At 45.0% G+C, this 27230-nt stretch overlaps 1 protein-coding gene across 12 annotated transcripts in view; it reads left to right on the top strand.

The window, feature by feature from the left end:
• Window positions 1–8624: 8624 nt before the first annotated feature.
• The window catches only part of TNK2 (tyrosine kinase non receptor 2), a 46049-nt gene continuing 27443 nt past the window's right edge, over window positions 8625–27230 (top strand). For 4 of the 12 annotated variants that reach the window (XM_053903479.1, XM_053903482.1, XM_053903476.1 and 1 more), the window contains exon 1: window positions 8625–9407. In XM_053903479.1, coding sequence (XP_053759454.1) covers window positions 9321–9407 — 87 coding nt within the window. In that variant the 5' untranslated portion in view covers window positions 8625–9320. The remainder of the gene's footprint in view (window positions 9408–27230) is intronic. The other 8 variants (XM_053903475.1, XM_053903494.1, XM_053903489.1 and 5 more) reach the window with 4 other exon arrangements.

Genomic DNA, 27230 nt, shown 5'->3' with positions numbered 1-27230 from the left:
TGACCACACACAAGCAATACACACTTTGCAAAAATAGTTTGGAAGTGTCACAAACACATGGCTTTAATCCTTAACAAGCAAGATTTAACAATCTCTGAGGAGTGAGAATTAGATTTCCAGAATTACCACAACATAATGCTCGGTATGTCCAATTCTCAGTAAAAACAACAAAACAAAACAAAACAGGAAACAGAAAGTACAGCCCACGGTGGGGGAAAAAGTTGACAGAAATCACTCCGGAGGAAGCCCAGATACTGGAATTACTCACTAAAGATGTTAAATCAACTGCTTTAAATATGTTAAATGAGCTAAAGGAAACCATGGACAAAGAACTAAAGGAAATTAGGAAAACTATGTAGAACAAATGAGAGTATCAGTAAAGAGATAGAAATTATAAAAAGAAACCAAACACATTCTGGAGCTGGAAAGTAAAATAAATGAAAAACTCACTAGAGATATTTGATAGCAAATTTGAGCAGTCAGAAGAAAAGATCTGTGAACTTAAAGATAAAGCCATTGAAATTATCCAGTATAAGAAGCAGAAAGGAAAAGGATAAAGAAAAATGAACAGAGCCTAAGGGACCCATGGAACATCATCAAATGTACCAGTGTAGGCATTATCCCTGTGCTAGAACCCAGTCCCGGCCTTCGTTGATATCCAGCTGGTCCTCTCAATGAATCCCTTAAGGTGCTATCTCATCACCCCCAACCAAGTGCATAGAGACTGGGCCACATATAATCCTTATATGTAAGTCCTCAGCTCCACTAAAATAATGTTCACTCTCTACCACTTGTTTTTGCAACACAGCTTTGGAATGGCATATACATGTATGTGCTAGAGCGGTTAGGGAGTTGGGTTAAAAGAGAATCAGAGTTTGTATCTGGGTCATGGAAATGCTAATCCAAATTCAGTCACCACTCTTAAATTGTTGGGTATCCTTGGGTAACCTGCTATACCTCTCAGAACCTCAGTGTCCTCACTTCTACCTGAGGGGGTTAGGCCTGATGTTCTCTGATATTCCTTGTAGCTCTAACACAAAATCCCTCTCTCACTAAGAATGTGTGTTTCCTCTTTCAAACCCAGATTCAGTTCTCTCCTTTAAGGGTGCCATTATAATCCTTTCTTCTCTTTCCTAAGAGCACAGATGTACTATTGATGAGACTGTGTTAATCTGAATTTATCTTGTAGACATTCTTCAGGCACTTGTTCAGGTGTCCTGGGTGTTCCCCTTGGTCTAATGATCTGATCACCTCTTTTGGGGCTGTTGATATTAAGGTGTCTTAGATGACTAAAACTGATATTCCAGAACTTGCCTTTTTACTATGGACAAGCCCACTATTGCAGGAGTTGTAGGTTAGTATCCTTGCTGATGGTGACTTGTATTTGCTGTTCTGGATGCTTTCCTGGTTTCTGACATACTGACTGCCTTATCTTCTGGAAACAGAATTTTCTTAAGTTCTAACCCACAGACCTATCTCTCTTGACCTCGTTTCAGCTTGGTGCTCCATCTGGACCCAATTTCCCACTCTATTACCATAACCAATCACTTGCCGTGATTTGCAGACTACCTAGGGGGAAGTGGAGAGCAATTTTAAGTTCTTGAGTAAGGGAGTAGGTTAAGCAGTGTTTTAGAAAGATTAATGGAGAATTAACATGGAGACAGAGAGGCTGAAGTCAGTAAGGTCAGGAAAGAACATTTCCAGTAAAACACCATTCAAGAGTATAAATATCACAGTATCATCGTGTCACAGCCTTAAAGTTTCCAGTGAAGGGAGAAACAGAGGCCTTCTGATGAAAGGCTTTGTTCCACTTCACAGGGAAGTAAATGCATAATTAGATACGGAGCATTTCAAAGGTGCTTGATTACTATTTATTTATTTAAATGCTTACTTATTTTGAGAGAGAGAGAGAGAGAGAGAGAGAGCAAGCGGGGGAGAGGCGGAGAGAGAGGGAGAGAGAGAATCCCGAGTAGGCTCTGCGCTGTCAGCCTGGAGCCCGATGCAGGGCCCAGTTTCACGAACCGTGAGATCATGACCTGAGTGAGCCGAAATCAAGAGTCAGATGCTTAACCGACTGAGCCACCCAGGCACTGCCTTGATTACCATTTTTTTTTTCAACGTTTTTTTTTTTTTTATTTTTTTTTTATTTTTGGGACAGAGAGAGACAGAGCATGAACGGGGGAGGGGCAGAGAGAGAGGGAGACACAGAATCGGAAACAGGCTCCAGGCTCCGAGCCATCAGCCCAGAGCCTGACGCGGGGCTCGAACTCACGGACTGCGAGATCGTGACCTGGCTGAAGTCGGACGCTTAACCGACTGCGCCACCCAGGCGCCCCTAACCATTTAAATGAATAAATGGTGTGGTGAAGGTGGGCCCTGGGCCTGGATTCTCCCTAACTGCGCTGAGGTGGTGGCTCAGAGGAAGCCAGTCTGGAGACGAGGCAGGAGGGTGGAGCCCTGCGGTGTTTGGGGTCTGCACAAAGTCTATAAGAGGAGCTGGGTAAAGATGCTGTAAAGGACCTGAGGCTGGTTTCTGGGCAAATGAGAGAGCTAGGGGAGTAGGGGAGACAGAGCTGGATTTGAGAGTTTGGATTCAGTTGCCCCTTCCTCAGATTGCTGTGACCAAATGCAAGTGTCTGGGAGTCAACATCATCACTCTGGAGGCAGCCACCGATGTGGGAGGCTCTATCCACGCAGGCCTCACTAATTCGGATGTGTGCGTGTGTGTGTGTGTGTGTGTGTGTGTGGTGGGGGGAGAGGTTAGTAGACATGAGCTCACCAAGCTGAGAGGGTGTCTCAAAAAGCAGCTGGTAGGGGCTTCTCTGGGATGGTCATTGTTGGAGCAGCAGGAGAAAGGAACAGACCACAAAGGACTGTGTTGTGTCTACACTACCAACGGGGAGATTTAACAAAAGGAGAGAGGAAAGGTGAAAAAATACCTCCTCTCCATTTAAGGATAAGCCCTGACAGCTCATTTCCAAACTTAGTACAGTGAATTCCAGGGGAAGCTAGATTTCAGGGACGTAAAGGAGTAGGTAGAGCATAAAAGGAGCCAGGCTTCAATATGTTTAGTCACTAGCAGTTTCTGGATTATGTACATTGGGCCATGTCTTACATGACCATGCCAGACACTGGCTGGACACATAATAAAATCTTGAGAACCTGTGCCACTCGGTCCTTGTGCGTTACTAAACTTCAATTCTAGGTGTCCACCAGGGGGCGTCGGAACCCAGGTCTGTGGTGTTCCTTTCTGAATAGCCCGTGTTGATCCAGGGTTTGTAATCTCTTGGCTCATTTAGCCCTTTCTCTAGCTGGGCAGAGGGGCAGGTGCGTGGGAGCAGCTGGCAGCACCTCCTCCCAATGCCCTAGTAAGGTTTTGCAACTGTCTGAATTGCTTAGGGGCATATGAGCCGGCCCATCTGAGCAGTTCCAGGGAGCTCTGGCTTGCTTGATAGGGTAAAGGCACAGTGTGTTCTCAGTCCTGGGAGGACATGGCCTGGGCTAGCAGATAGCCCCATGCCTAAGAATTCCTTCAGAAATCCCTCCCCTCAACCTCCTCCAGTAAGAGACAAATGGTCTCTTAGTCTCTTCCCGACTAAGAAATCTTCTGCCCTTTTTCAAATTGGTTTGTTTGCAAATTGGTTTGTTTCCAATTTAATTATTCTGGGGTGGGGCCTGGGCATCATTGTTTTTAAAAGCTTCTCATGTGATTCTTATGTGCAGCGTAATTGAGACTCTCTGGGTCCAAGGCCTTGCTGCTCAAAGTGTAGACGCTTGATAGGAATGTAGGGTCTTAGCATCCCCTTCCAAACCTGCTGAATCAGAATCTACATTTCAAGAAGATCCCCAGCTCATTCAATTGCACACTGGAGTTTGAGAAGCACTGATATAATCAGTATATTGTTCTGCTTCACCCATGCTCATTACCTGGCCTGAATCGGAGCCTCCACAACTTTCTCAAGCTGGAGCAGTGGGCTTTGGGAGCAGAAAGTTTTGAGTGTGACCTACAGAAAGAAACAGGTTGTATATCAAGAAGCAGAGCACATATGCACGTATAATGAAACAAAAATGTCACAAACACAATACCTTTATTAGCTGTGATGCACTCTCATTCATTCAATATACATTTCTGGCACCTACTAGGCAGTGTCGTAGGTGTCTGTGCCAATCTGCTCGCAGACAAAAACCTCTGTCCTTGTGGAGTTCACATTCTGTGTGTTGGGAGCGGGGAGGAGGGTTGTCAGAAAGTTAAGAAGTCATGAATATGAAGGGTATGCTAGACTAATATAACAGTTATTTAAAAATTAAATTTGTGGAAATGCAAGCTGGTGCAGCCACTCTGGAAAACAGTATGGAGGTTCCTCAAAAAACTAAAAATGGAAATACCCTACGACCCAGCAATTGCACTACTAGGCATTTATCCACGGGATACAGGTGTGCTGTTTTGAAGGGACACATGCACCCCCATGTTTATAGCAGCACCATTAACAATAGCCAAAGTATGGAAAGAGCCCAAATGTCCATCGATGGATGAATGGATAAAGAAGATGTGGTATATATATACAATGGAGTATTATTCGGCAATCAAAAAGAATGAAATCTTGCCATTTGCAACTACGTGGATGGAACTGGAGGGTATTATGCTAAGTCAAATTAGTCAGAGACAAAAATCATATGACTTCACTCATATGAGGACTTTAAGAGACAAAACAGATGAACATAAGGGAAGGGAAACAAAAACAATATAAAAACAGGGACGGGGACAAACCATAAGAGACTCTTAAATATGGAGAACAAACTGAGGGTTCCTGGAGGGGTTGTGGGAGGGGGGATGGGCTAAATGGGTAAGGGGCATTAAGGAATCTACTCCTGAAATCATTGTTTCACTATATGCTAACTAATTTGAATGTAAATTAAAAAAAATATAAAATAAAATAAAATCAAAACCAATATGGATAGGGCTAGAGAGTATAATGCTAAGCAAAATAAGTCATTCAGAGAAAGATGAACACTAAATGACCTCACTCATATGTGGAATTTAAGAAACAAAACAAACAAGCAAAGGAAAAAAAAAAAAAAGAGAGACAAACCAAGAAACAGACTCTTAACTATAGAGAATAAACAGATGGTTACCAGAGGGGATGTAGGGAGATGGGAGAAATAGGGGATGGGGATTAAAGAGTACACTCATGATGAAAAATAAAATAAAATAAAATAATATAAAATAAAATAAAATAAAATAATTTTAATAAAATATTGAAAAAATTCTGCTGTATTTTCTCTTTGACACAAAAATTGTTTAATAAACTTTACATTTCTAGGTAGAAGAAACTTTGGTTTCTGACTTTTTTTCCTATTTTCTAATTTTACTGTATTTTAGTAAAAGAATATCGTCTGCTTTGTTTTTTTAAAAAATAAATAAAATAAAAATTAAATTTGGAAGTGCTTCTAGATGCTGGTTACGTCCTGTTTTCTGATCTGGGTGCTAGGTACCTTCACTTTGTAAAATGTGCACGTGTTTGCACTTCTCTTGATGTATGTCATACTTTAATTAAAAGTTCAAAAAAATTACATTCTCATATTTTCTATTGCATTATTGTCCTCTTCCACTTAAAAAAAAGCCAGTTAAAACCTACTGAATTCAGTTCACCTCCTATGCATAGGTTGCAACAGTAGTTTAAAAAAACATTGCTCTATAAAAAAAAAAAAAAAAAAACAAAAAACAGAACAAAAACCCTTCAGCCCAATCACTCAGCAACATTCACCACTCTTCGCTGAGCACTTGCTTGCTGGTATGAGCCAGGCTGCCCCGTCACCACCTTCCTTGTCCTCCTGTATACCCTGCAGTGCAGTCATCTCGAGGTGGGGATTCTTAAGGGCACCCCACAAACCTCCCTCAAGCAGCTTGGTTCGCCTCCATTTAGAACTAGAACTGACAAGCCCTTCTCCCTGCAGTCACTCTGCTGTGGGCAACCTTCCTCAAGTTCCAGATCTGGGAAGAGACTGGTACAGGCACGTTAAAGGTTTGGGGTTTATCCCCACAGCCACCTTTAAGCTCCTGAGCCTTATGCTTCTAGACTGTGTCTCATTTCCTCTAATATGCTGTCAGCTCCCTGAGGGCAGAGTCGTCTTCCTAGGTGTCTCTAGGTGATAGTACTGGACTCACAGAACAATGCAGGGGAGACAGACAGCCTGAGGGACCTCTCTCAGCATAGCCCCTGGTGCTCAGCGTGGTGGTGGAGACAGTCCAAGAGTTGGGACTAAAAAGGATGGAGGAAGCTTTTCTGTGAAACTAAAGCTCCAGATAACCTTGCACTAAGCATGTAAGAAGGATGGATCTGGCTCTTGTGGGCAGGTGGAGGGGAGGTGGAAGAATGGGGACTTGGGCTCCCTTAAGAAAATCACCTAGCAGGACTGACCAGGATACAAGTGCTTTGATTCTTTGCTTTGATGTGGAGCTTGATTTACAGGCAGAAAGCTTGCTCCAAATCAGTTGTTTGTATCTACTGACTCCCAAATTTAGTCAGACTGTATACATCCCAAAGTGAGGCTCCTGGGTTTGGCATTGCTTTGTTGTGCATCAGTGGTATAGGGCAGACTTTGGAGTCAAAAACTGGATCTGAATCCTGGTTTTAATGCCACCAGCTGTATGACCCGGAGCAAGTTATTTAACAATGTAAAGTCCATCTTTAAAATGAGGATGGTAATATGTAACATCATTTGATTGTGGTGGCCGGTAGACGAGAATACATGCCAAATGCAGGGCCTTACCCATAGGAAGTCTCCATAAACCTTAGCAATTGTCATTACCGATGTAGTGTAAAGGAGCTTGGGAGAGGACTCCCCTCAGATTCCTTCTCCCTGACTTTTTCCTCTGAGATCAGGCAGCAAGGGGGAACTTGGCTGAACCCAGAGGTGGCGTCAGGAGTCCTGCCTGCCCTAGACCCTCCCTTGGACCAGGTAGGGTGCATTCACCCCATGCTCTGGCTTCCTGATGAAGGTAAGCTGCTACACACACTGTTACCAAATGATTTAGTGGAAAGATGCCCAGCCTATCTCACAAGGCAAGACACCAAGACCCAAATCCACCCAGTCCAGCCCCCCCTTAGGTGTCTCTAACCCATCCCGATCTGCCCTACTGCTTCCCCCACCTCCCGCCAGGGCCCTTGGGCTCAATGCTGGACAACAGGGGTGCAGAAAGAGTCATCCTTACACAGTTCTTTGATGTCTGATCCTTGGGACAATTCTCTCTGGACTTGTTTTATTATCGTACCCATTTCATAGATGAGGTAGTCAGTAACAGTGCCAACTGGCCTTAAACCTTTGGGTTCTAAGCACCATGCCTCAAGGCTGCCTCCAACTAGCTAGGATCTGGGTGCGATAGTTGCTCTATCAATGGGAGGAGGAGCTCTGAATTTTCTCCTTCTTTGTGGGTACAGGGAGGAAAGCACCCAAGAACGAGAGCGGTGCAGGAGGGAGGAAGGCCCCCTTTACCTGGGACTGTTTATGCCTGTGTTCCCAGCAGAAAGTGTCACAGGTCTGAAACCACCTCTCCCTTGTTGAAATGTCCTCCTTTGGCCCCACAGAAAGGATGGGGGTGGCCCGGGTTCCCAGGCCTCTGGGCTGCTGCTGCTGAGAGATTATGACTCAAGTCCACTTCTGCAAACACTCACTGGATTGTGGCCTTGGAAACTTTCCAATCCAACCTCCTCATTTTAGAAACAAAGCAACTGAGACCAGATGGAAGTGACTTTTTACACTGTCACGTGGTAAGTGAGCAGCTGCTGAACTGCTGCTACTGAGAATTCGAGACTCCTGTTTCAGTGCTCCTCCACTGGGCCCAGTTAACTGCACAGTCTCAGTGTAACTCCCTACCTTCGACTTGTCTCTCCTCCGGTAGACACACAGGAAGGCGCAAGCTGTGCCTGGGGTGGGGAGATTCTGGAGAGTAAAGCAGGAGGATGGGTAGTGGGACTGAAGAGAGGAGAGAGGGGAGGAGCTAGCGGGACCTGGCTCCTTAAGAGGGCGGGCCAACCCTGCTGGACTCCGCCCCCCTGGGGCGGCGCAGGCGCAGGCGGGCTCCAGGAACTCAGGCGGGAGGGCGGGCGCTCCTGGCTCCCGAGCCGGCGCGCGGGGCCGCAGCACCTGCGGGGGCCGGCGCTGGGCGCGGCGCCCGGCGGGCGGACGTCGACGCCGGGAGGCTAGGGCGGGGAGGCGGGCCTGGGACGTGGGGGTGGCCGCGGAACCCGCGGGAAGGCCAACCTGCAGCCCCCTCCCCAGGGGGACGGGGCGGAAGGAGCCGGGCAGGGGGCGGTGTAAGCGGGCGCCGAGGGCAGCACCATCTGGAGGGGTGGGACCGCGCGGCCTCTTGGGGGCAGGCGAGTGCGCTGGGCAGTGCCGGCGAGGGGCCCCGAGCGGGGAGCGCAGGAGGAGCGCGGCGGACTCAGTCCGGCGCTGCCGGAGCAGCAGCCGCAGCGGGTCGGAGTTCTCAGCTGGGGCCCGCAGCTGCTCCGCGGGCTGAAGCTCGGCGTGGAGGAGCAGGGGGGCGTGGGTCCGGCCGTGCAGGAGGAGGGCGGGGTGGGCCCGGGGGTGCAGGAGCGGGGCGGCCGTGGCCACGAGCCCAGCCTGGGGGTGGTGTGGGGTCCGCCGGACGGCGCGGACTGGAGGCGCCCGCCGCCGTGGACGGGCTCGGCGGGCTGGCCTGTGGTGCAGGAGGAGGGGTTGGGGCCCCGCAAGCAGTACCAGGAGAAGGGGGGAGGCAGCCCCGCAGTGCAGGAGCGTGGGGAGGCCCGCGCCGGGGTGCAGGAACAGGGGGAGGGGAGCCCACGTAGGCTGCTGCAGCAGCCCGAGCCGCTCTCCGAGTTCGGGGACCGTACCTGGGAGCGCGGGGAGGGGCTCGAAAGTTCCGGGGAGCCGGGGGCTCAGCACTGGGAGAGCTGCGGGCACCTCAGGCGGGAGGCAGTGGTCCTGGGAGCGGCACCGACACGCCGCGAGAGACTCGAGCTGGTGGGGAGGGCCAGGCCTGTGGGGCCCCAGGGGCCTGAAGGGGAGGGGCGCCTGGGGGTGCAAGAAGCAAATTGGTTGCCCGGGGTGCAAGAAGGACAGGTGGTGCGGGCTGTCCAGGAGACATACCTGGACGGGAAGGGGTCCCAGGAGGGAGAGGGGCCCCCCGAGGGGCACAGGATCCGGAGGCGCCGGCGGAGGAGGAGGTGGTAACCTACAGGCCGGCTGCCCAGCGCCCGGATCGCTCAAGGGCCGTGGTGAGCGCAAGATGTAGGGGTTTGGGGATTGGAGCATTGGAAGCCACTGCCCCAGAGCTGATGGTGTGTCCTGCTGGATCCTCTTCTGCCACCTTAGTCTGGACATCATCGAAACTGTGTCTGCAGGGAGGCAGCCGAAGGCAGCAGGTAAGGAAACCCAATTCCCTTCCCAGCGGGAGTTGGTGTGTTTTGAAGCAGGGGGCTGCAGTTATTTCAGGAGAGGGTGGTCTCCAAACTGCTCTTGTTCACTTTGCTGTGTTTAAACCTGGGGAGGAAGGAAGCAGTGCAATTTCAACAGCGAGGCAGGACCCCTCCCCCCAGTACTAAAAATGCCAACTAGAGTGATGGGGCATTTCCTTAGAGTCTAGACTGGAGGTGAGACTGCGAGGCTACCAGGCCTGGGCAGAAGGCAGAGAGGGGTAGCCCTAGGCCGAGGTTGCGGAGGAGGTAGTCACCCCTCCATCAGTCTGCCCCTGGAGATAGGAGTGCCTCCGTGCCAGGGCTGGGATGGTGCAATCAGCACAGGTTTTCTCAGGTCCTCAAAACAGATTCCAAAAAAGGGAAGGGACAGCATTGCATTAACCGGACTTTATCTAGTAACCCTGTTAGCCATGTGATGTGAGTGTGGCTGCCAGTGACTTGAGCACGAGCCTGACCTGCTCCCGCCACACCTTCTTGTCACAGCTGATTAATAATCGAGGGCTCAGAGCCAAGGATGAATAGGGGTAGCAGGGCAGAGGACTACTGGTGAGGCCTTCTGTCTGGGTGTGGGCTCTAGGCCTCTAATTTGAAAGGGACACTTTGAGGAGAGGGTGTTTGTACTGCTGGACTCTGGGCATTCTCTGTGGCCCAGAGCTCAGCCCCACCCCCTGGAGGTGGACAGCTGTGGCATCATAGGTTCTGTACCAGCCAAGGCCAGCTCCTGTCGCAGCCTAGAGGTGGGGCTTACAGGGTGGGGACTAGATTTGGCTTCCTGTTGACTCCCCGGTGGCCCAAGTGCCAGGCCTACTCATTCCTGGCCCATAGGGGGTTGGTTGGCCAGTTTATGGGCCTCATCCTCCTAGGGTTGTTCACCTCTTACTTGGCACTTGTAAGTTCCTGCTCCTATGGCCCTCACGTTGGGGTGGGTACAGAGTTGCTGCTTGCCTTAGCTGGGTCCTATGTCTGAGTCAGGTGGCCCCAGCCGCTTGTCTAAACCAGAGTGGGTGGAGATAGTCCTCTCTAGTCTGGACAGGGGGAGTGGTGGTGGTGGTGGCTGGGGCAGCGGAGCCATAGGCAGGCAGCTCCTGGGACTATGCTGGAGGAGCCGGTTAGTCTGCTCCTCATGCAAACCCCAAACCGACTGTCAGCTTCGTCCCACACCTGCCTGTCACACTGCTACCCCAAACACTCATGCACCGGAAGTTCAGCTGCTGTGTCCACGGTGCCTGGCTCTTCTGGGATGTCCAAACTGGTTCTGGCTCTCTGGAGCCAATGGAGAGATTTGTCTGTTCTAAACACATAGACATAAGCATATACCTTTATCCTGTTTCAGGTCAACTTTTTTGAATTTGTGGTAGATGAAGAGAAGCACTTTGACAGTTCTGGGTTTAGACCATCTACTACCTGTGTAACCTCCTGGGGAAAGATAATGTCTCTGGGCTTCAGTTTCTGTGCAGTGGGCCATGGTTTTCCTTACACTGTCCTGAGACCAGAGGGCTCAGTTCCCTCTTTGGCAGTTTGGTGCCCACTTTCCCGGGACCCCTGCTGGCAGATGTTGGGGAGGAGGTGTCTGTGCTCCCAGACCTTTTCCTCTGGTCCCTAAATTCACAATTATCCCCTGTCCTGTGCTTTATTCTGGAGAAGGAAGTGGTTATTCTTTTTGTTTTTAATAGTGGCTTTATTGAGGTGTAATGATATACAATGAATGGAACATATTTAAAACAGTAGGTTTTAACGTATGAATATATTTGTAAAACCACCACCACAGTCAAGATAATGAACATACCTATTATTCCCAACCACCACCCCCCCACCATAGTTCTTTATGCCCCTTCCTAATTCCTTCTTCCCGCCCCTCCTTTGCCATGCCTTTTCCCCAGGCAACAGACTGGTCTGCTTTCTGTCACCATACATTAGTTCACGTTACCTGGAATTTTATGGAAATGAAATCAGACAGCATGTGTCCTTTTTTGCCTGGCTTTTTTTTTTTTTTTTCAGCATAATTATTTTGAGATTCATGCATGTTGTGTAAACTTCAGTAGCTCATTTTTTATTGCTGAGTAGCATTCCATTACACATATATGCCACAGTTTATCCATTCACCTGATGATGGGTTGTTTTTAGTTTTTGGTTACTACAAATAAAACTACTGTGAACATTTGTGTAAGTTTTTCTATGGACACACTATTTTATTTCTCTTGGGTAAATCCTTAGGACTGGAATTGTGAATCATATGGTAGGTATACATTTAACTTTTAAGGAAATTGCCAGACTTTTTTCCAAAGTGGTTGTCTTATATTACATACCTACTAGTTGTAGGGCGCCTGGGTGGCTCAGTCAGTTAAGCTTCTGACTTCGGCTCAGGTCATGATCTCGCAGTTAGTGAGTTGGAGCCCCACATTGGGCTCTGTGCTGACAGCTCAGACCTTGGAGCCTGCTTCAGATTACGTGTCTCCCTCTCTCTCTGCCCCAACCCCGCTCACACTCTGTCTCTCTCTCTCTCTCTCTCTCTCTCTCTCTCTTTCAAAAATAAACATTAAAAAAACTTTTTTACATACCTACTAGTTGTATATGAAAGTTCAAATTCTTCCACCTCTTTGTCAGCACTTGGTATGGTCAGTCTCTTTAATTTAATTTAGCTTTTATTTTTTTTTATTGTTTATTCATTTTTGAGAGAGAGAGAGACAGACACAGAGAGCGAGCCGGGGAGGAGCAGAGAAAGAGAGGCGGACAGAGGATTCAAAGTGGGCTCTGCCCTGAATGTAGCAAGCCTGATGCTGGGCTCAAACTCATGAACCTTGAGACTGTGACCTGAGCTGAAGTCAGATGCTCAACCGACTGAGCCACCCATGTGCCCCAGTTTCTTTAATTTTAGACCTTCGAATAGGTCTGCAGTGGTTATCTCCTTGATTTTAATTTGCATTTCCCTAATGACTAATGTTACTGAGCATCTTTTCATGTACTTATTTGCCATTTGTATATCTGGTGATACGTCTGTTCAAATTGTTTACACATTTTTTAATTGTGAGTTGTTTTTTTTTTTGTATTGAGTTTTATGAGTTCTTTATATATTCTGCATACAGATCCTTTATTGAATATGTTGGGATTGGATATGTTTGATTTGCAAATATTTCCTTCCATCTTTGGCTTACATTTTAATTTTCCTTACGGTGCCTTTTTTGATGAGCAGAAATTTAAAATTTTAATGAACTCCAGTTTAACAACCTCTTTTTTTTGTGGTTTATGCTTTTGGTGTCACGTCTAAGAAATCTTTGCCTAACCCAAAGCACAATGGTTTTCTCCTATTTTTCTTCTAGACATTTTATTTATTTATTCTTAAAACAATTTTATTTTTAAGTAATCTCTGTGTGCAATGTGGGGTGCTCACTCACAACCCTGAGATCAAGAGTCTCATGCTCTACCGCCTTCCCCCTTCTAGAAATGATTTTTAGGTTTTACATTTAGGTTTTACATTTAGGTTTAATGATCCATTTTGGGTTAATTCTTGTGTATGGTGCAAGGAATGAATTGGAGTTCATCTTTTTTGCTTGTGGAGATCCAACTATTCCAGCACCATTTGTTGAAAAAACGTGTCCTTCCATGGAATTGCCTTTGCACCTTTGTAAAAAAATCAATTGTCTGTATATGTGTAGATACAATCTGGGCTCTCTTGCTTCATTGGTCATTTTGTCTATCTTTATCCTAATACCACACTATCTTGATTATTGTAGATTTATAGTAAGTCTTGAAATCAGGGTAAAACCTTGAACCTTGTTCTTTTCAAAATTGCTTTAGTTATTCCAGCTTCTTTGCACTTCCACATGCATTTTAGAATCAATTTGGGGATAATTTCTATAAGGAAGGCTCCTGGGATTTTGATTGGGATTGCATTGAGTCTGTAGATCATTTTGGGGGAAATGTCCATTATCTTAGCAATAATAAACCTTCTGACCCATAAACAATATATATGTCTGTATATGGACTTTTAAGAATTTCACCAGTGTTCTCTAGTTTAAGTATACAGATTTTTCATGTGTTTTGTCAGATAAATACTTAAGTATTATGTATTTTTTTTTGATGCTATGTAAATGGTATTTGGCTTTCTTACTTTTTTATCTTAATTTTGGTAAAATATATATAACATAAAATTTACCATCTTAACCATCTTTCAGGGTATGGTTCAGTAGTGTTAGGTACATTTACATTGCAACTATCACCACCATCCATCTCCAGAACTTTTTAATCTTGCAAAATTAAAACTCTGTACCTATTTAACAATAGCTCTCCATACCCTCTCCACCCTAGTCCTTGGAACCACATTCTACTTTATATGAATTTGGCTATTCTAAATACCTCATAGGAGTAGAATCATGCAGTATTTGTCCCTTGGTGAATGGCTTTTTTCACTTACCATACATAATGTATTTGGAGTTCGTCCATGTTGCGGCATGTGTTAGAATTTACTTCTTTTTTAAGGCTAAGTAATAACCCATTGTATGAATGTGCTACATTTTGTTTATTCATCTGGTGGTTGTTTCCCACCTTTTGGCTGTCGTCAATAATGCTGCTATAAAATGGTATTGTTTTTAAATTTCTATTTCCTATTGTTGTTAGTGTGTGTGTGTGTATATATATATATATATATATATATATATATATGTATATGTAAACCTAATTGATTTTTGTATATTAATCTTGAATCGTACCACCTTGATAAATGTATTCTAGTAGCTTTTTTGTAGCTTCCATTGGATTTTATACATAGACTGTCATGTCATTTGTTAATAAAGACAGTTTTACTTCTTTCTTTCTGATCTTTATGCCTGATAATTACTTGTTTTTCTTGTCTAATTGCACTGGCTATATCTTCTGGTATAAAGTTCAGTAGAAGAGGGATTACTTGCTCCTTCAGTCTTTTCACCATTATGCATGATGTTAGCTGTAGGTTTTTCATATATGATCTTTATTAAGTTGAAGAAACTCCCTCTGTTCCTATTTTACTGAGATTTTTAAATTTTTTATTAAAAAAAATTTTTTTAACGTTTATTTGAGAGAGAGGGTTGAGAGCACGAGCAGGGGAGGGGCAGAGAGAGGGAGACACAAAATCAGAAGAAGGCTACAGGCTTTGAGCTGTCAGCATAGGCCTGACAAGGGGCTCGAACTCACGGACCGCGAGATCATGACCTGAGCCGAAGTCGGATGCTTAACCCACTGAGCCACCCAGAAGGTCCTGAGATTTTTAATAGGAATGGATGTCGGACTTTGTCAAATGTTTTTTCTGGGGGCGCCTGGGTGGCTCAGTCGGTTAAGCGGCCGACTTTGGCTCAGGTCATGATCTCGCGGTCCGTGAGTTCAAGCCCCACGTCGGGCTCTGTGCTGACAGCTCAGAGCCTGGAGCTTGTTTCAGATTCTGTGTCTCCCTCTCTCTGACCCTCCCCCGTTCATGCTCTGTCTCTCTCTGTCTCAAAAATAAATAAACGTTAAAATAAAAAAATAAACAAACAAACAAACAAAAAATGTTTTTTCTGTGACTATGGGATTTTTTTGTTTTTGTTTGTTAATATGTTGAATTACATTGATTTTCAAATTTTTGTTTGTTTTTTAAATGCTTATATTTGAGAGAGAGAAAGAGAGAATGAGCAGGGGAGGGGCAGAGAGGGGGCAGGGCAGAGGATTTGAAGCAGGCTCTGCACTGGCAGCAGTGAGCTTGATGTAGGGTTCGAATTCATGCACCCTGAGATCATGACCTGAGCTGAAGTCAGTCACTTAACCAACTGAGCCACCAGGCACCCCTGATTTTCAAATGTTAAACCAACCTTGCGTTCCTTAGACGAACTCCACTTGGTCATGGTGTGTTATTCTTTATATGTATTGTTGAATTCTGTTTGCTAGAGAATTTGTTAAGAATTTTGCATCTGTGTTTATGAGGATAGTTTTCTTTCCTTGTACTGGCTATGGGATTCATAATATATACATCTTTATTTTAAATAATTTTTTAAATGTTTATTTTTGACAGAGTGAGCAGGGGAGGGGCAGAGAAAGGGGGGTACAGAGGATCCAAAGCAGGCTCTGTGCTGACAGCAGACAGCCCGATGTGGGGCTTGAAGTCACAAACCGTGAGATCATGACATAACCTGAAGTCAGAAGCCTAACTGACTGAGCCACCCAGGTGCCCCAGGATTCATAATACACATCTTTAACTAATCACAGTCTGCCTTCAAGTGATAATAGTATAAAAACTTATATTTTTATTTCTCTCCTCTTATGCTATTATTCAGAAATTATTCTTACACACGTTGTAAACCACACTATTTGGTATTATTTGTGTTTAAACAATTTATTTTTTAAAGTAATGTACATAATAAAAATGTCTTAAGTGTCTACCCCTGTAGTTGCTATTTCCAGTGCTTCATTCTTTGCATAGATCCATATTTCTATATGGTATTATTTTCCTTCTGTCTGAAGGACTTCTTTTGACATTTATGGTAGTGCAGGTTGGTGATGAATTCTTTCAGCTTTTGTATGCTTAAGTTTATTTAGCTTTTATTTTAAAAAGATATTTTCATTGGACTAGAATTCCATTTCATTAGTTTATTCTTTCAGTACTTTAATGATGTTGTGCCACTGTCTTCTCATTTTCATTTCTGCAGGAAATCTGTTGTCATTTTTTTTTTTTTTTTTTTAAGTAAGCTCTGTGTGCCCTTCATGGGGCTCAAACTCACCACCCGAGATCAAAAGTTGCATGCTTTCCCAGCTGAGCCAGCCAGGCGCCCCCTCTGCTGTCATCTGTATCTTTGCTCCCTGTCTATAACATGTCTTCTTCACCCTCCCCAGCTACATTTTAAGATTTTCTCTTTATCACTGATTTTGAGCAATTTGATTATGAGGTATGTTGGTATAGTTTTCCTCATGTGTCTTGTGCTTGGAGTTCATTGAACTTTTTGAATCTGTGGGCTTATAATCTTAATCAAATGTGGAAATATTTAGGCCATTATTTCTTCAAATATTTTTTTCTGTTTCCAGCTCTCCTTTCCTCAGGGAACTCCAACAATACAAATGTTAGGCCACTTGAAATTGTCCCACTGCTCACAGCCGCTTTGTTCATTTATTTTTTCTCTTTTAAATTTTTTAAAATTTAATATTTATTTTGAGAGAGAGAATGAGCAGGGGAGGGGCAGAGAGAGAGGTAGACACAGAATCCGAAGTTGGCTCTAGGCTCTGAGCTGTCAGCACAGAGCCTGACATGGGGCTCGAACCTATGATCCATAAATTCATGACCTGAGCTGAAGTCAGATGTTTAACTGATTGAGCCACCCAGGTGTCCCCCCTATTTAAAAAAAATTTTTTTTTCTCTTTTTAAATTTTTATTTAAATTCTATTTAGTTAACATACAGTGCAATATTGTTTCAGGAGCAGATGCTTTGTTTATTTAAAAAAGATTTTTTTTCTTCTCTGGAGTTAATTTCAGATCATTTCTATTACTGTGTCTTCAGGTTCACTAGGTTTTTCTTCTGCAGTATCTAATCACCTTTAATTGCATTCAGTTTATTTTTTTCATCTCATGCAATGTAGTTTTTATTCTAAAAGTTCAGTTCTATTCTTTTTAAAAATATATGTTTAAAATTTTAAAAATCTTTATTTATTTTTGAGAGAGAGAGAGAGAGAGAGAGTGCAAGTGGGGAGGGGCAGAGAGAGAGAGAGGCACAGAATCTGAAGCAGCCTCCAGGCTCTGAGCTGTCAGCACAGAGCCTGATGCAGGGCTCAAACTCACAAGCTTTGAGATCATGACTTGAGCTGAAGTTGGATGCCCAACTGACTGAGCCATCCAGGTGCCCCTTAAAAAAATATTTTTAATAGCTATATAGTTTTATAGTAATAATAGTTTTAATAACTGTTTTAATGTTTAATTATTTTAATGTCCTTGCTAATTCTGCCATTTGTGTTAGTTCTGAGTTGGTTTTGATTAATTGCTTTATCTCCTTATTATAGGTCCTAGTTCCTGGCTTTTGGCATGCCTGATAATTTTTTATTGGATGCCAGACAATGTTAATTTTACCTGGTTGGTTGCTGGATACTTTTGTATTCTTATAACTATTCTTGAGCTTTATTCTAGGATGCAGTGACTTGGAAACAGTTTGATTATCTTGGGTCTTGTTTTTAAGAGTTGTTAGGACCAGAGCCATGTTCAATCTAAGGCTACTAATTTTCCTGCTGAGGCAAGACCCATCTGTGAATTGTACCCAGTGCCTACCTTTTCCAGTTTGGCTGGTGGGAACAGGCACTTTTCCCAGCCTTGGGAGCACCAGGCATTGTTACTTCTAATCCTTTTGGGTGGTTATTTTCCCTACCCTTGGGTAGTTTCTACACATTCACATAGATGATTAGTGCTCAGCTAAATACTTGAGGGGAACCCTTTATAGACTTCTGTGGTACTCTCTCTTCTTTGCTGCTCTGTTCTGTGAACTCCGGCCCCCTAAGACTCCCCAAACTCTAAGCTCCATCTCCTCAACTCCTGGAGTCTTTTGGGGTCTGACAGTTTCCCTTCTCTGTGCTGTAGCCTGGAAACTCAACCATAGGGCTGACATCTTTTATTTCCTGACTCATAGGTATCACTGTCTTTAGTTCCCTGATATCTGGTATTTTCAAAACCATTTTGTATATTTTGTCCAATTTTTTGTTGTTGCAGTCAGGAGAGCAAATCTGATCCTTATTATTCCATCTTGGCCAAAGATGAGAATTTGAATTTAATTCCCCCATTGCTACCCTTCTACACTTCCCATCCTTCAGTCTCTTCACTCTACTGTCTGTGTTTATTGTTACGGTATAGTAAATTGTGATGACTTTTCCTTTCCTGCACAACTTTTTGTTCTTCCTGGAGTTGCTTTTGTTTGTTTGCTTAGTTTTCTGTGCACCTTTCAATTAGCCAAATTCCAGTAGCTGTCTAAGTTTCTCAAGATGTCAGTTCCATCAGATATTCTATCAAATTTATCTTTCTGAAGAAGTCTCTTTCAGAGCCTTGTGCCCTGAAGCAACATGGTCTGGTTGGTGTCTATCACAGGTGCTTAGCCATCCTCTTGGAACCTCCTTTCAGCATCTGGGCATCTCCTTCACTGCTCTTCTGTGTTGGATCTCCTGCATCCCATGTCTTCTCCTTTGTTGGTTTACTCTCTAGTTTTGGTAGAGTCTGTCCTTTAGTAGCTTCCTGAAGGAGGAGGGTGTATGGGTGGGAGATTATTTGGAGACCTTGCCAGCCTTGCTATTCACTCAGCTGAATATAAAGATCTAGGTTGGAAATTGCTTTCCTTCACATCTTGAGGATATTGCTTTTAGATTCTAGAATTAACACTGAAGTCTAAGGTCACTCCAAATCCTGTGTGGGACCCTCTCCCTTGCCCCAAAGTGTGTAGGATCTTCTCTTTATCTCCAGTATTGTGTTTTGTAATGATTTCCTAATTAAGTAGCTTAGTATGGGTCTGTTTTCAACTTGTGCTGTATGCTCAGTGAACCCTTTTAGTTTGGAAACTTGTACTTCAAGTCTGGGAAGTTTTCTTGTATTATTTTGGTCATCTCTCTCTCTCTCTCTCTCTCTCTCTCTCTCTCTCTCTCTCTCTGTCTCTCTGAGCTCCTTTTGTTTAGATATTGGACCTTCTTATACTGATCATCTGGTTTTCTTTTTTTTTTTTTTTCTCTCCTGTTTGCCATCTTTGTGTCTTTTGTTCTCTGTTGCAGAAGATCTGAACTTTATCTTCCATCCCTTCTATTGTAGTTTTAGCAACTATGATAGCAGTAAATGTCTGTTGATACTATTTTCTCCCATGTGTGACATGGATGAGGTAGACACAAAACTACTAAATTCAACTTTAGTAATAGAAACCTTGGGAGAATGGGTTAGGATTTTTGATTAGGGAATTATCCACATTTCACTAAAAAACAAAAACAAAAACAAAACCTCCTTCCCCAAAGGGCTTATTAACCTGATAAAGTTTCAAGGTCAAGGGTAACAAAAAATTAGATTAAGATAAGTGTGAGAATTTAATAAGGAAAGCACTCTCAGAATGAATTTATTGAGAATTCAGTAGAATGATTTTTTTCATCCATATTAATGGGACTCAGAATTGAGAATCACTATCAGTATAATAAGTAGTCCCATAAACTGATGCTCATGGCTATGATGAGAAGGGCCTTTGAGAGAGTGGTCAGTGTCAATAATGGGAGAGAACATCTGAGAACAGGACTGTTCTGGCCAGGTCAAACGAATTGGCACAATTACAAGCTTTCTACAGAGCAATGGTATTCAACCCCAGTCTGGATTCATCTGAAGAGGCTTCAAACTACGATGTCTCAGGGGGCGCCTGGGTGGCTCATTTGGTTAAGCATCCACTTCTTGGTTTCAGCTCAGGTCATGATCTCACTGTTCATGAGTTCAAGCCCCACATCAGGCTCCACGTTGACAGCACAGAGCCTGCCTGGGATTCTCTCTCTCCCTCTCTCTCTGCCCCTCCTCTGTTCTCTCTGTCTCTCAAAATAAATAAACTTAAAATAAATTAAAAAAAAAAAAAAGATATGCCTCAGGGATGCCTGGGTGGCACAATCAGTCATTTAAGTATCTGACTCTTGATTTCAGCTCAGGTCATGATCTGACTGTTGTGAAATTGAGCTCCGGATTAGGCTCCACATGCTGAGTGTGGAGCCTGCTTAAGATTCTCTTCCTCCCTCTCCTTCTGCCCCTCCCCGGCTTACTTGTGCGCTGCCCCTCTCTCTCTCTCTCTCTCTCTCTCTCTCTCTCTCTCTCTCTCTCTCTCTCTCTCTCAAAAAAAAAAAAAAAATGACACCTCAGTCTCACCTAGGTCAACTTGATTAGAATCTCAGTGGGTGGGGTCTACACATTGACACTTTCCTAACTCCAAGGTGATTTTAATGCATAGCCAGGGCAAAGAGCACCTCCAGAGTTTATTGAAGACCCTTGCTTCTCAGAGTGCGGTCTACTGGACCAAAACACGTGTCACTTGGCAGCTTGTTAGAAATGGAGAATCTTAGGCCCTACCCCATATCCATGGAATCTGTATCTGCAGTTTAACAATATCCCCAGGTGATCTGTATGTGCATTAAAGTTTGAGAATCACTACCTCATTTATCCATTCAACAGGTATTTATGAGCGATCACCTGCCATGGGCCAGACTCTGCTGGGTGGGTTGGGGATGGATCTGTTGAATTTTGTATGTCACCTATTGTGTTTGTAATTTTTTGTTTCCCAATAATATCCTGTTCTTATTTTGAAGATACACTATCTTGTCTCTGAGGGTATATTAATGAGCATTTTTTGGTCTGAAATTTTCTTCTGCATAGTCTGTTCCCTCTTGGTTGCTTTTTTCTGTGTGTTTTGCTCTCTCTCTTCCATGTTAGAGGCTTGTCTTGGGTGTCTGGTAATTTTGTGTTGTCTGCTCTCAACGGAGGATGGGGAACTACAGCACTGAATGGTCTTGTTGATGGAGCTTCTTTGTGTGGTGACCTAGATGGGCCATTTGTTGGGAACTCCTAGTGTTGGTATCTTTATATCTTTCTTGGCCAGGTCAGAGTCGCCAGAAAAGACACTTGTGTCTCCTGCCAAGATGTGGAAGCCTGGCTCCATGTTCCAGGAGCAAGTTGAGAAGGGGTTTGGGATCTCAACATCCATGCATGCTTTCCTTGTTTGGGATGTAGCACCTGCCTGCTGCTCCCTCCCACCCCCTTGCCATCTTCCATGAAGCCCACTGTGCCAGTCTCAAGATGTTCCATTTATCTACTGTAGGGAAATCCCTGTTTTTTGCAGGGTGGTAAAGGGACAGTCACCCAGTGGCTCTGTATTGGGGAAGGAGTATGGTGGTGCTGGTGGTGGGGTCTTACTGCTTATTAAATAGCTTTTAAATAATCCTCTATATTTTTAGCACTTCCCTCTCTCACCTCTTCTTCTTGTAGGGGTTTCTGGGGCTTCAAATTCCCAGGCCATTTGAAGATTCTGTGGGATCATTCAGGTGCTTCTCACCTTGGGAGTTGTGGCTTTTTTTTTTTTAGGTTCTGCTCCCAGTTGTCGCTGGCCCATCATCTGCTTTCTAGCTTGTTGTGGTTGTTTCCTCTGCCATTCAAAAAATTTCTCTTGAGGGGTGCCTGGGTGGCTCAGTTGGTTAAACATCCAACTTCGGCTCGGGTCATGATCTTGTGGTTTGTGGGTTTGAGCCCCATGTCAGGCTCTGTGCTGATAATTCAGAGACTGCTTCAGATCCTCTCTCCTCTGCTCAGATCCTCTCTGCCCCTCCCCTGCTCATTTGTGTGCTGTCTCTCTCAAAAATAAATAAATATATATTTTTTTAAATTCTCTTTAGAAAAATAAATTCTCTTTAAAAATGTAGTTTTGGAGGGGTTTTGAGAAGGAATGGAATTATGTGCATGTGTGCAATTTACTGGTTTTTTTCCTGGAACCTCTGTCCCCTCTTTAAACTTCCTCACAGAATCCATGAATTCATTCAATATCCAGTATATATTTAATGAATAGGACTGTAACTCTGCCCTCCGTGGGCTCGTGTCATTGAGCCAAGAAATTTAGTGTGCATTTGTATATGGACTGAATCCTGGCTTCAGCTCTTACTCTCTGCATGACCTTGGTCACTTCCTCAGAACGTCAATTTCTTCATCTGTAAAACGGGGATAATGTAGAGTAATAAGGGGAAGTTTTTAATCAGTTAGTGAAGATAAAGCTTTTAAAGAACTGCATGTAGGGATCCCTGGCTGGCTCAGTTGGTAGAGTGTGCAACTCTTTGATCTTGGTGTTGTGAGTTCAGGTCCCACATTGGGCTTAGAACTCACTAAAAAAAATAAAAGTAAGTAAATAGATAAAAAAACATTGCTTTCTATTAAAAAAAATAAAAGAACCTGCACATAGTGTCTTCTTGAGGACCCAGAACATAACTTCCCTTTCCTATTTCCCCAAAACCCTAACACAGAGTGAGCACATAGAAGGTGCATGGTGAGTGACTGAGGCAGGGTTTGGAGTGAGAGTTTTGGCTTAGTCTCTTCCTTCAGCAGCTGTATCTCCTAGGAGCCCCGAGCCAAGGGCCTTAGCTGGGTGTAAGAACAGTGGGCTCTTCCTGTCTCTGCCTGTCTCCTGTATGCTGTGTCTTCTAATAAGTCAAGGCCTCCTCTTCCTGGGTCCTTACGTTTACTAATCCCTGACCTTGGTATGGCTGCTCCTCTGTGTCTACAATCACCACCGCTCTGAACTATTGATCTCCCCTAGTTCCTAGGGATCTGTTTCCAAAGATAGCTCCGTAAGTGCCTTGTTTCACAAGTCCCTTCCCCTTTTAGGATCTCAGTTTCTTTATTGCTAAAATGGATAGGCAGGATATAGTGGGAAGGTAGTCCAACATTTCTTTTACTCCTGGGTTCAGTCCCTTTGTCTCCTGGGCCCTGCAGCCTGTCCTTCACTGGGTGTTGCTAGCTCCTGGGGTTCTGGTATGGACATGGTCCAGAGGGGATGAGCAGTCCCTCTTGCAGAATAAATGCTGTACCATTCACAGCTCTGGCTTCTTTCCCCACCCCACCTCCAGGGCTCAACAATAGGCCCCTTCAGCTCTAGGCTCTTGCTGAAGGGGTGGGGGTGGGGTGAGGCCTGAGCCAGCAGGCAGAGGACCAGCCAGGCAGCCTCTGCGCAGCCCCAGCCCTAGAAGAGCTCTGGGAGTGGCTGGCTGCTGGGAGCTGTGCTGCATCCTTCCTCCGTTCCCGGGAGTCACTGCATTGCTTGGTGTTGTGATGATGCCTGGGCCAGAGGATTGGCAAGAGGCAGCTCTCTGCAGTGCCCTGCATCCGAGCCCTGGCACCAGGGCGTGCATGGTGTGCGTGTGCACCAGACCCGGACAGCTGCCGGAATTTATCCTCTGTCACACATGAGTAGGGTTTTGTTGGTGGGAGGAGTGCTCCAGGAATGTGTTAGGGCTCTCAGTGTCCTGTCTTTGAGTGTCAGGGTTGGCATGCCAGTCTTGAGCCGCTGGAGCATGAAACAGCAACTAAATACTTTCAAGATCAAGTTGGTACATGTGGGGAGGTGTTGAGTTCAATGTGGGTCTGTATAGTGGATAGGTTCTGTGAAAAGGTAGATTTTTTCCTTTCTTCTCTGAAAGTCACACCTCCTTTTCTGTTGGAATCGAAGATGAGGCATAGTGGGTCCCTGTATCTGATCTGGGTCCCTGCTTCTGTGCCCTGCCTTCCCACCCTGTTACTCCCTTGACCCCCATGGTGAGGCTGGAATGCCTGACAAACTGAGCTTCCTTCCCATCAACATTGTTGTATCGCCTACCCCAGCTGTCCCTGCAGTCTAGTGAGAATGCAGCCTTCTGCAGAAGGCCGATTCCTGGCCCTCCCTCTGCATAAGCAACTGACTGGCCTTGTCATCCCTGGTGCTGAAACGGCTTTGTGGGAGCAAAGTAGCTTACTGGGACTGGAGTGGCTGTAATGAGATTGGCAGCCCCTCTTTCTATGAAGGTGCTTGCTTTCCTGGATTAGAAATACTGGGAGGGAGCAAAGCCTGGGCGGGGGTGGGGTGGGGGAATGAGGCTTATTTCTGATACCCTCTGGAAGTAAAGCAGGCCCCCTTTCTCCAGTGCCATCTTATGGGTTTTAAGTCTCTTTCAGCAAACTCTTCTTGACCAGATACCTTGCCAGCTTCTGCCTTCAAGTTGATAGATAAAAACAGCTGGTTACTTTACAGGGTACAAACTACAGTAGAGGTGTGTACATAGAATCTCTCAGTAGAATTATATATTGATACAGAATGCTATAAGAACAGTGAGCCTTTAAGGATCAGAATGTGATGAATAATTTGAAAATTATACATTGATTTGGCTATTTTCCACATGTACTACACTATAGTTGACTGTTGAACACGTGGGGGCTAGGAGTGCTGACCTCTCACACAGTCTAAAATCTGCATATAACTTTTGACTCCCCCAAAACTGAACTACTGATAGCCCACGGTTGAGTGGAAAACTTAACCAATAACATAAACAGCACATATTTTACATTTTATATGTATTATGTACTATATTCTTAGAACAAAGTAAACTGGAGAAAAGAAAAGGTTGTTATTAAGAAAATCATAAGAGAAATTACATTGTACTGTACCGTATTGAAAAAATTCACACATTAGTGGACCCGCACAATTCAAACCCATGTTGTTTAAGAGTTAACTGTATTGTGTGTTTATACCATTCTTGTTTTCAAATATTATTTTAACGGAATAACATGGGAAGCATAGCAAAAATAACCATTTAGAGGTAGGAAATGGCAATTTACAGAGGAGATGACATGGGTCTTGGGGGATGTGTTGGAATTCATCATGTAGACAAAGAGAAGGACCGTCACAAAGAGAATAGCTCAGAGGCATTAAAAATTTTTAAATGAGAAATGTTCTTTTTTTTCTAAAGTTTTCTTTCTTTATTTTTGAGAGAGAGAGAGAGAGAAAGAAAGAGCAAGTGGGAAAGGGGCAGAGAGAGGGAGAAAGAGAGAATCCCAAGCAGGCTCCACACTGTCAGCACAGAGCCCAATATGAGGCTCTAACTCACGAACTGAGATCATGACTTGAGCTGAAATCAAGAGTCAGATACTTAATTGACTGAGCCACCCAGGCACCCTGAAACATTAAGATTCAAGAAGGGAGTGGGGCGCCTAGATGGCTCATCGGTTAAGCGTCCAGCTTCAGTTCAGGGTCATGATCTCAGGGTCTGTGGGTTCAAGCCCCGTGTTGGGCTCTGTGCTGACAGCTCAGAGCCTGGAGCCTGTTTGGGATTCTGTGTCTCCCTTTCTCTCTGCCCCCTCCCCCGCTGTCTCTGTGTCTCTGTCTCTCTCAAAAACATTAAAAAAATTTAAAGAAGGGAGTGTGTGTAGGGAAGGGCAAGTATTTAATTTGGCTGGAATATGGACATTTGAAGAAAATGATGAGGTATGGAGGTGGACAAATAGGCAAGGGGAGGATCTTGAAGGGCCTTGTATTTGGCTCAATGAGGAGTTACAGAAGGATAGAAGCAGGGGAGGGACTTCAGATGACAATAATAGCAATAGGCAGCTGTGTGCCAGGTGCTGTGCTAAGTGTGCTGTTCATTATCACATTGAATCTGTACTCTGTGAAGGAGGTGCTGCTATTTCTTCCCATTTTACAGGAGAGGAAATTGAGTCTTAGAGGTTAAGGTATTTGCCCAAAAGTTGCTCAAGTACAAAGTGACAGAGCCAAGATTTCAGATCTGGTCTGTCTGACTCTTGATCCTAATGGTATTCATTGGGAGGACTAATGAGGAGGCAGAAACAAGATTTTGTGTCCTGCCCAGTGAGGAAGGTAGGAAGTTATAGTTGCAGGGGGGCCAGGGGTGAGGTTTCTAGCCTGGGTGGCTGGCATTGGCTTGTGATATTTTCAGTTGGGATATAGGAGCATGCCTTAGCTAAGTTGAAGGGGGTGATGATGAGCTCAGTATGGTTATACAGAATTTGTGGTACTTGTGCATCCTCCTGGTGGAGCTGTCCTGTAAATGTCTGTAAATGTGGGCCTAGAGCTTCAGGTGGTCAGAAATAAAGACAGACAGCACATGGTAATTGGAGCCCTGGGGCAGGGGAGGGAGAGGAAGTGACCCCCCAGGGAGCAGAGCATCCACTGAGAAGAGAAGGAAGGGTGAGTTCAGAAGTCTTGGGGAAATATCGATAGTTAAGGAGGACGGGAAAGAGGCTCCAGGGCTAGACTTGGGGCCTATGGGCCCAGCACCACTAGCAAATATGCCTCAGCTTTGCCTCTCCTCAGAACCACAGCTGCCAAGCTCTCCTGGGAGGGAGTGGGCCCCTGTGTCCTGGAGATGGAGAGGGTGTGGACAGCCATGGTGTGTGTCTGAATCACCCCCTCTCTCCATTGGCCCCAGGCCAGCCTCCTCCCCAGATCTGTGTGATGTCAGAACTGGGCTGACCTGAAGGTGTGGGGTTGCTTGGTGCAGTTCCCTCTGGGATGAGGTCCCAAGGGGAGCCAGCCTGGCCTTGGTCCAGAAGTTTGGGGCCTGTGTATGGAGGGGTGAGTTGAAGTTGACTGGGCTTTGTGGGGCTGGCATGTGGAGGCAAGATAATCCTCTGGCTGGGAGAGGAACTATAAGCACCCCCCCCCCCCTTCCTCCCAATATGTTGTTTTCCCTCTAGAGCTTAGAGAAGAGGGAGGGCAGGGGTGGAGAGGGCTGGCTTGGAGGTGAGGTTGGCATATATTCCCAAGAATACGGTAGATTGTTTTGGAAAAATCTCTTGGCCGGAAATTACATGTCATGTCTGCTCCTCAGTGTGGATTTGTCACTTCACTGATGCTGCTGGAGAGGCTGGGGGAGGGGAGTGGACAGCAGAGGCAAGCTGGTTCCTGGCCACTCCCATCTCTCTTTAGAGATATGGGGGCAAGTTGTAGACTACAGGGGTATACATGTAGGGTAGATCCCCCAAGTCCTAAAGGTAGTTTGGATCCTGTGGGAATCTTGGCAGGATGGCATTAGGAAGGGAGGGTAATGGGGGGGTGGGGAGGAGATAGGGAGAAAGCAGGAAGGAGGAATAATTTGGATCATACCATTCATCCAGTGAAGGGAAGAATGGATGGGCCTGGCATTTTCATGCTCTTTTTCTCTGACTTTGGGTCAGGACAGCTTCCTGACTTTGGCTGGGTTCTTGCAGCTTCCCACAAAACTGCTATAGCTGCTGTAAGATACCCAGGGACTTCTGCCTGGATTAGA

Source organism: Panthera pardus, unplaced genomic scaffold (genome assembly GCF_024362965.1).
Source record: "Panthera pardus isolate Hobbes unplaced genomic scaffold, ASM2436296v1 HiC_scaffold_16, whole genome shotgun sequence".
Lineage (NCBI taxonomy): Eukaryota > Metazoa > Chordata > Mammalia > Carnivora > Felidae > Panthera > Panthera pardus.
Note: the sequence above shows the minus strand (reverse complement) of the source record. Positions and strands in the feature narration are given on the sequence as shown.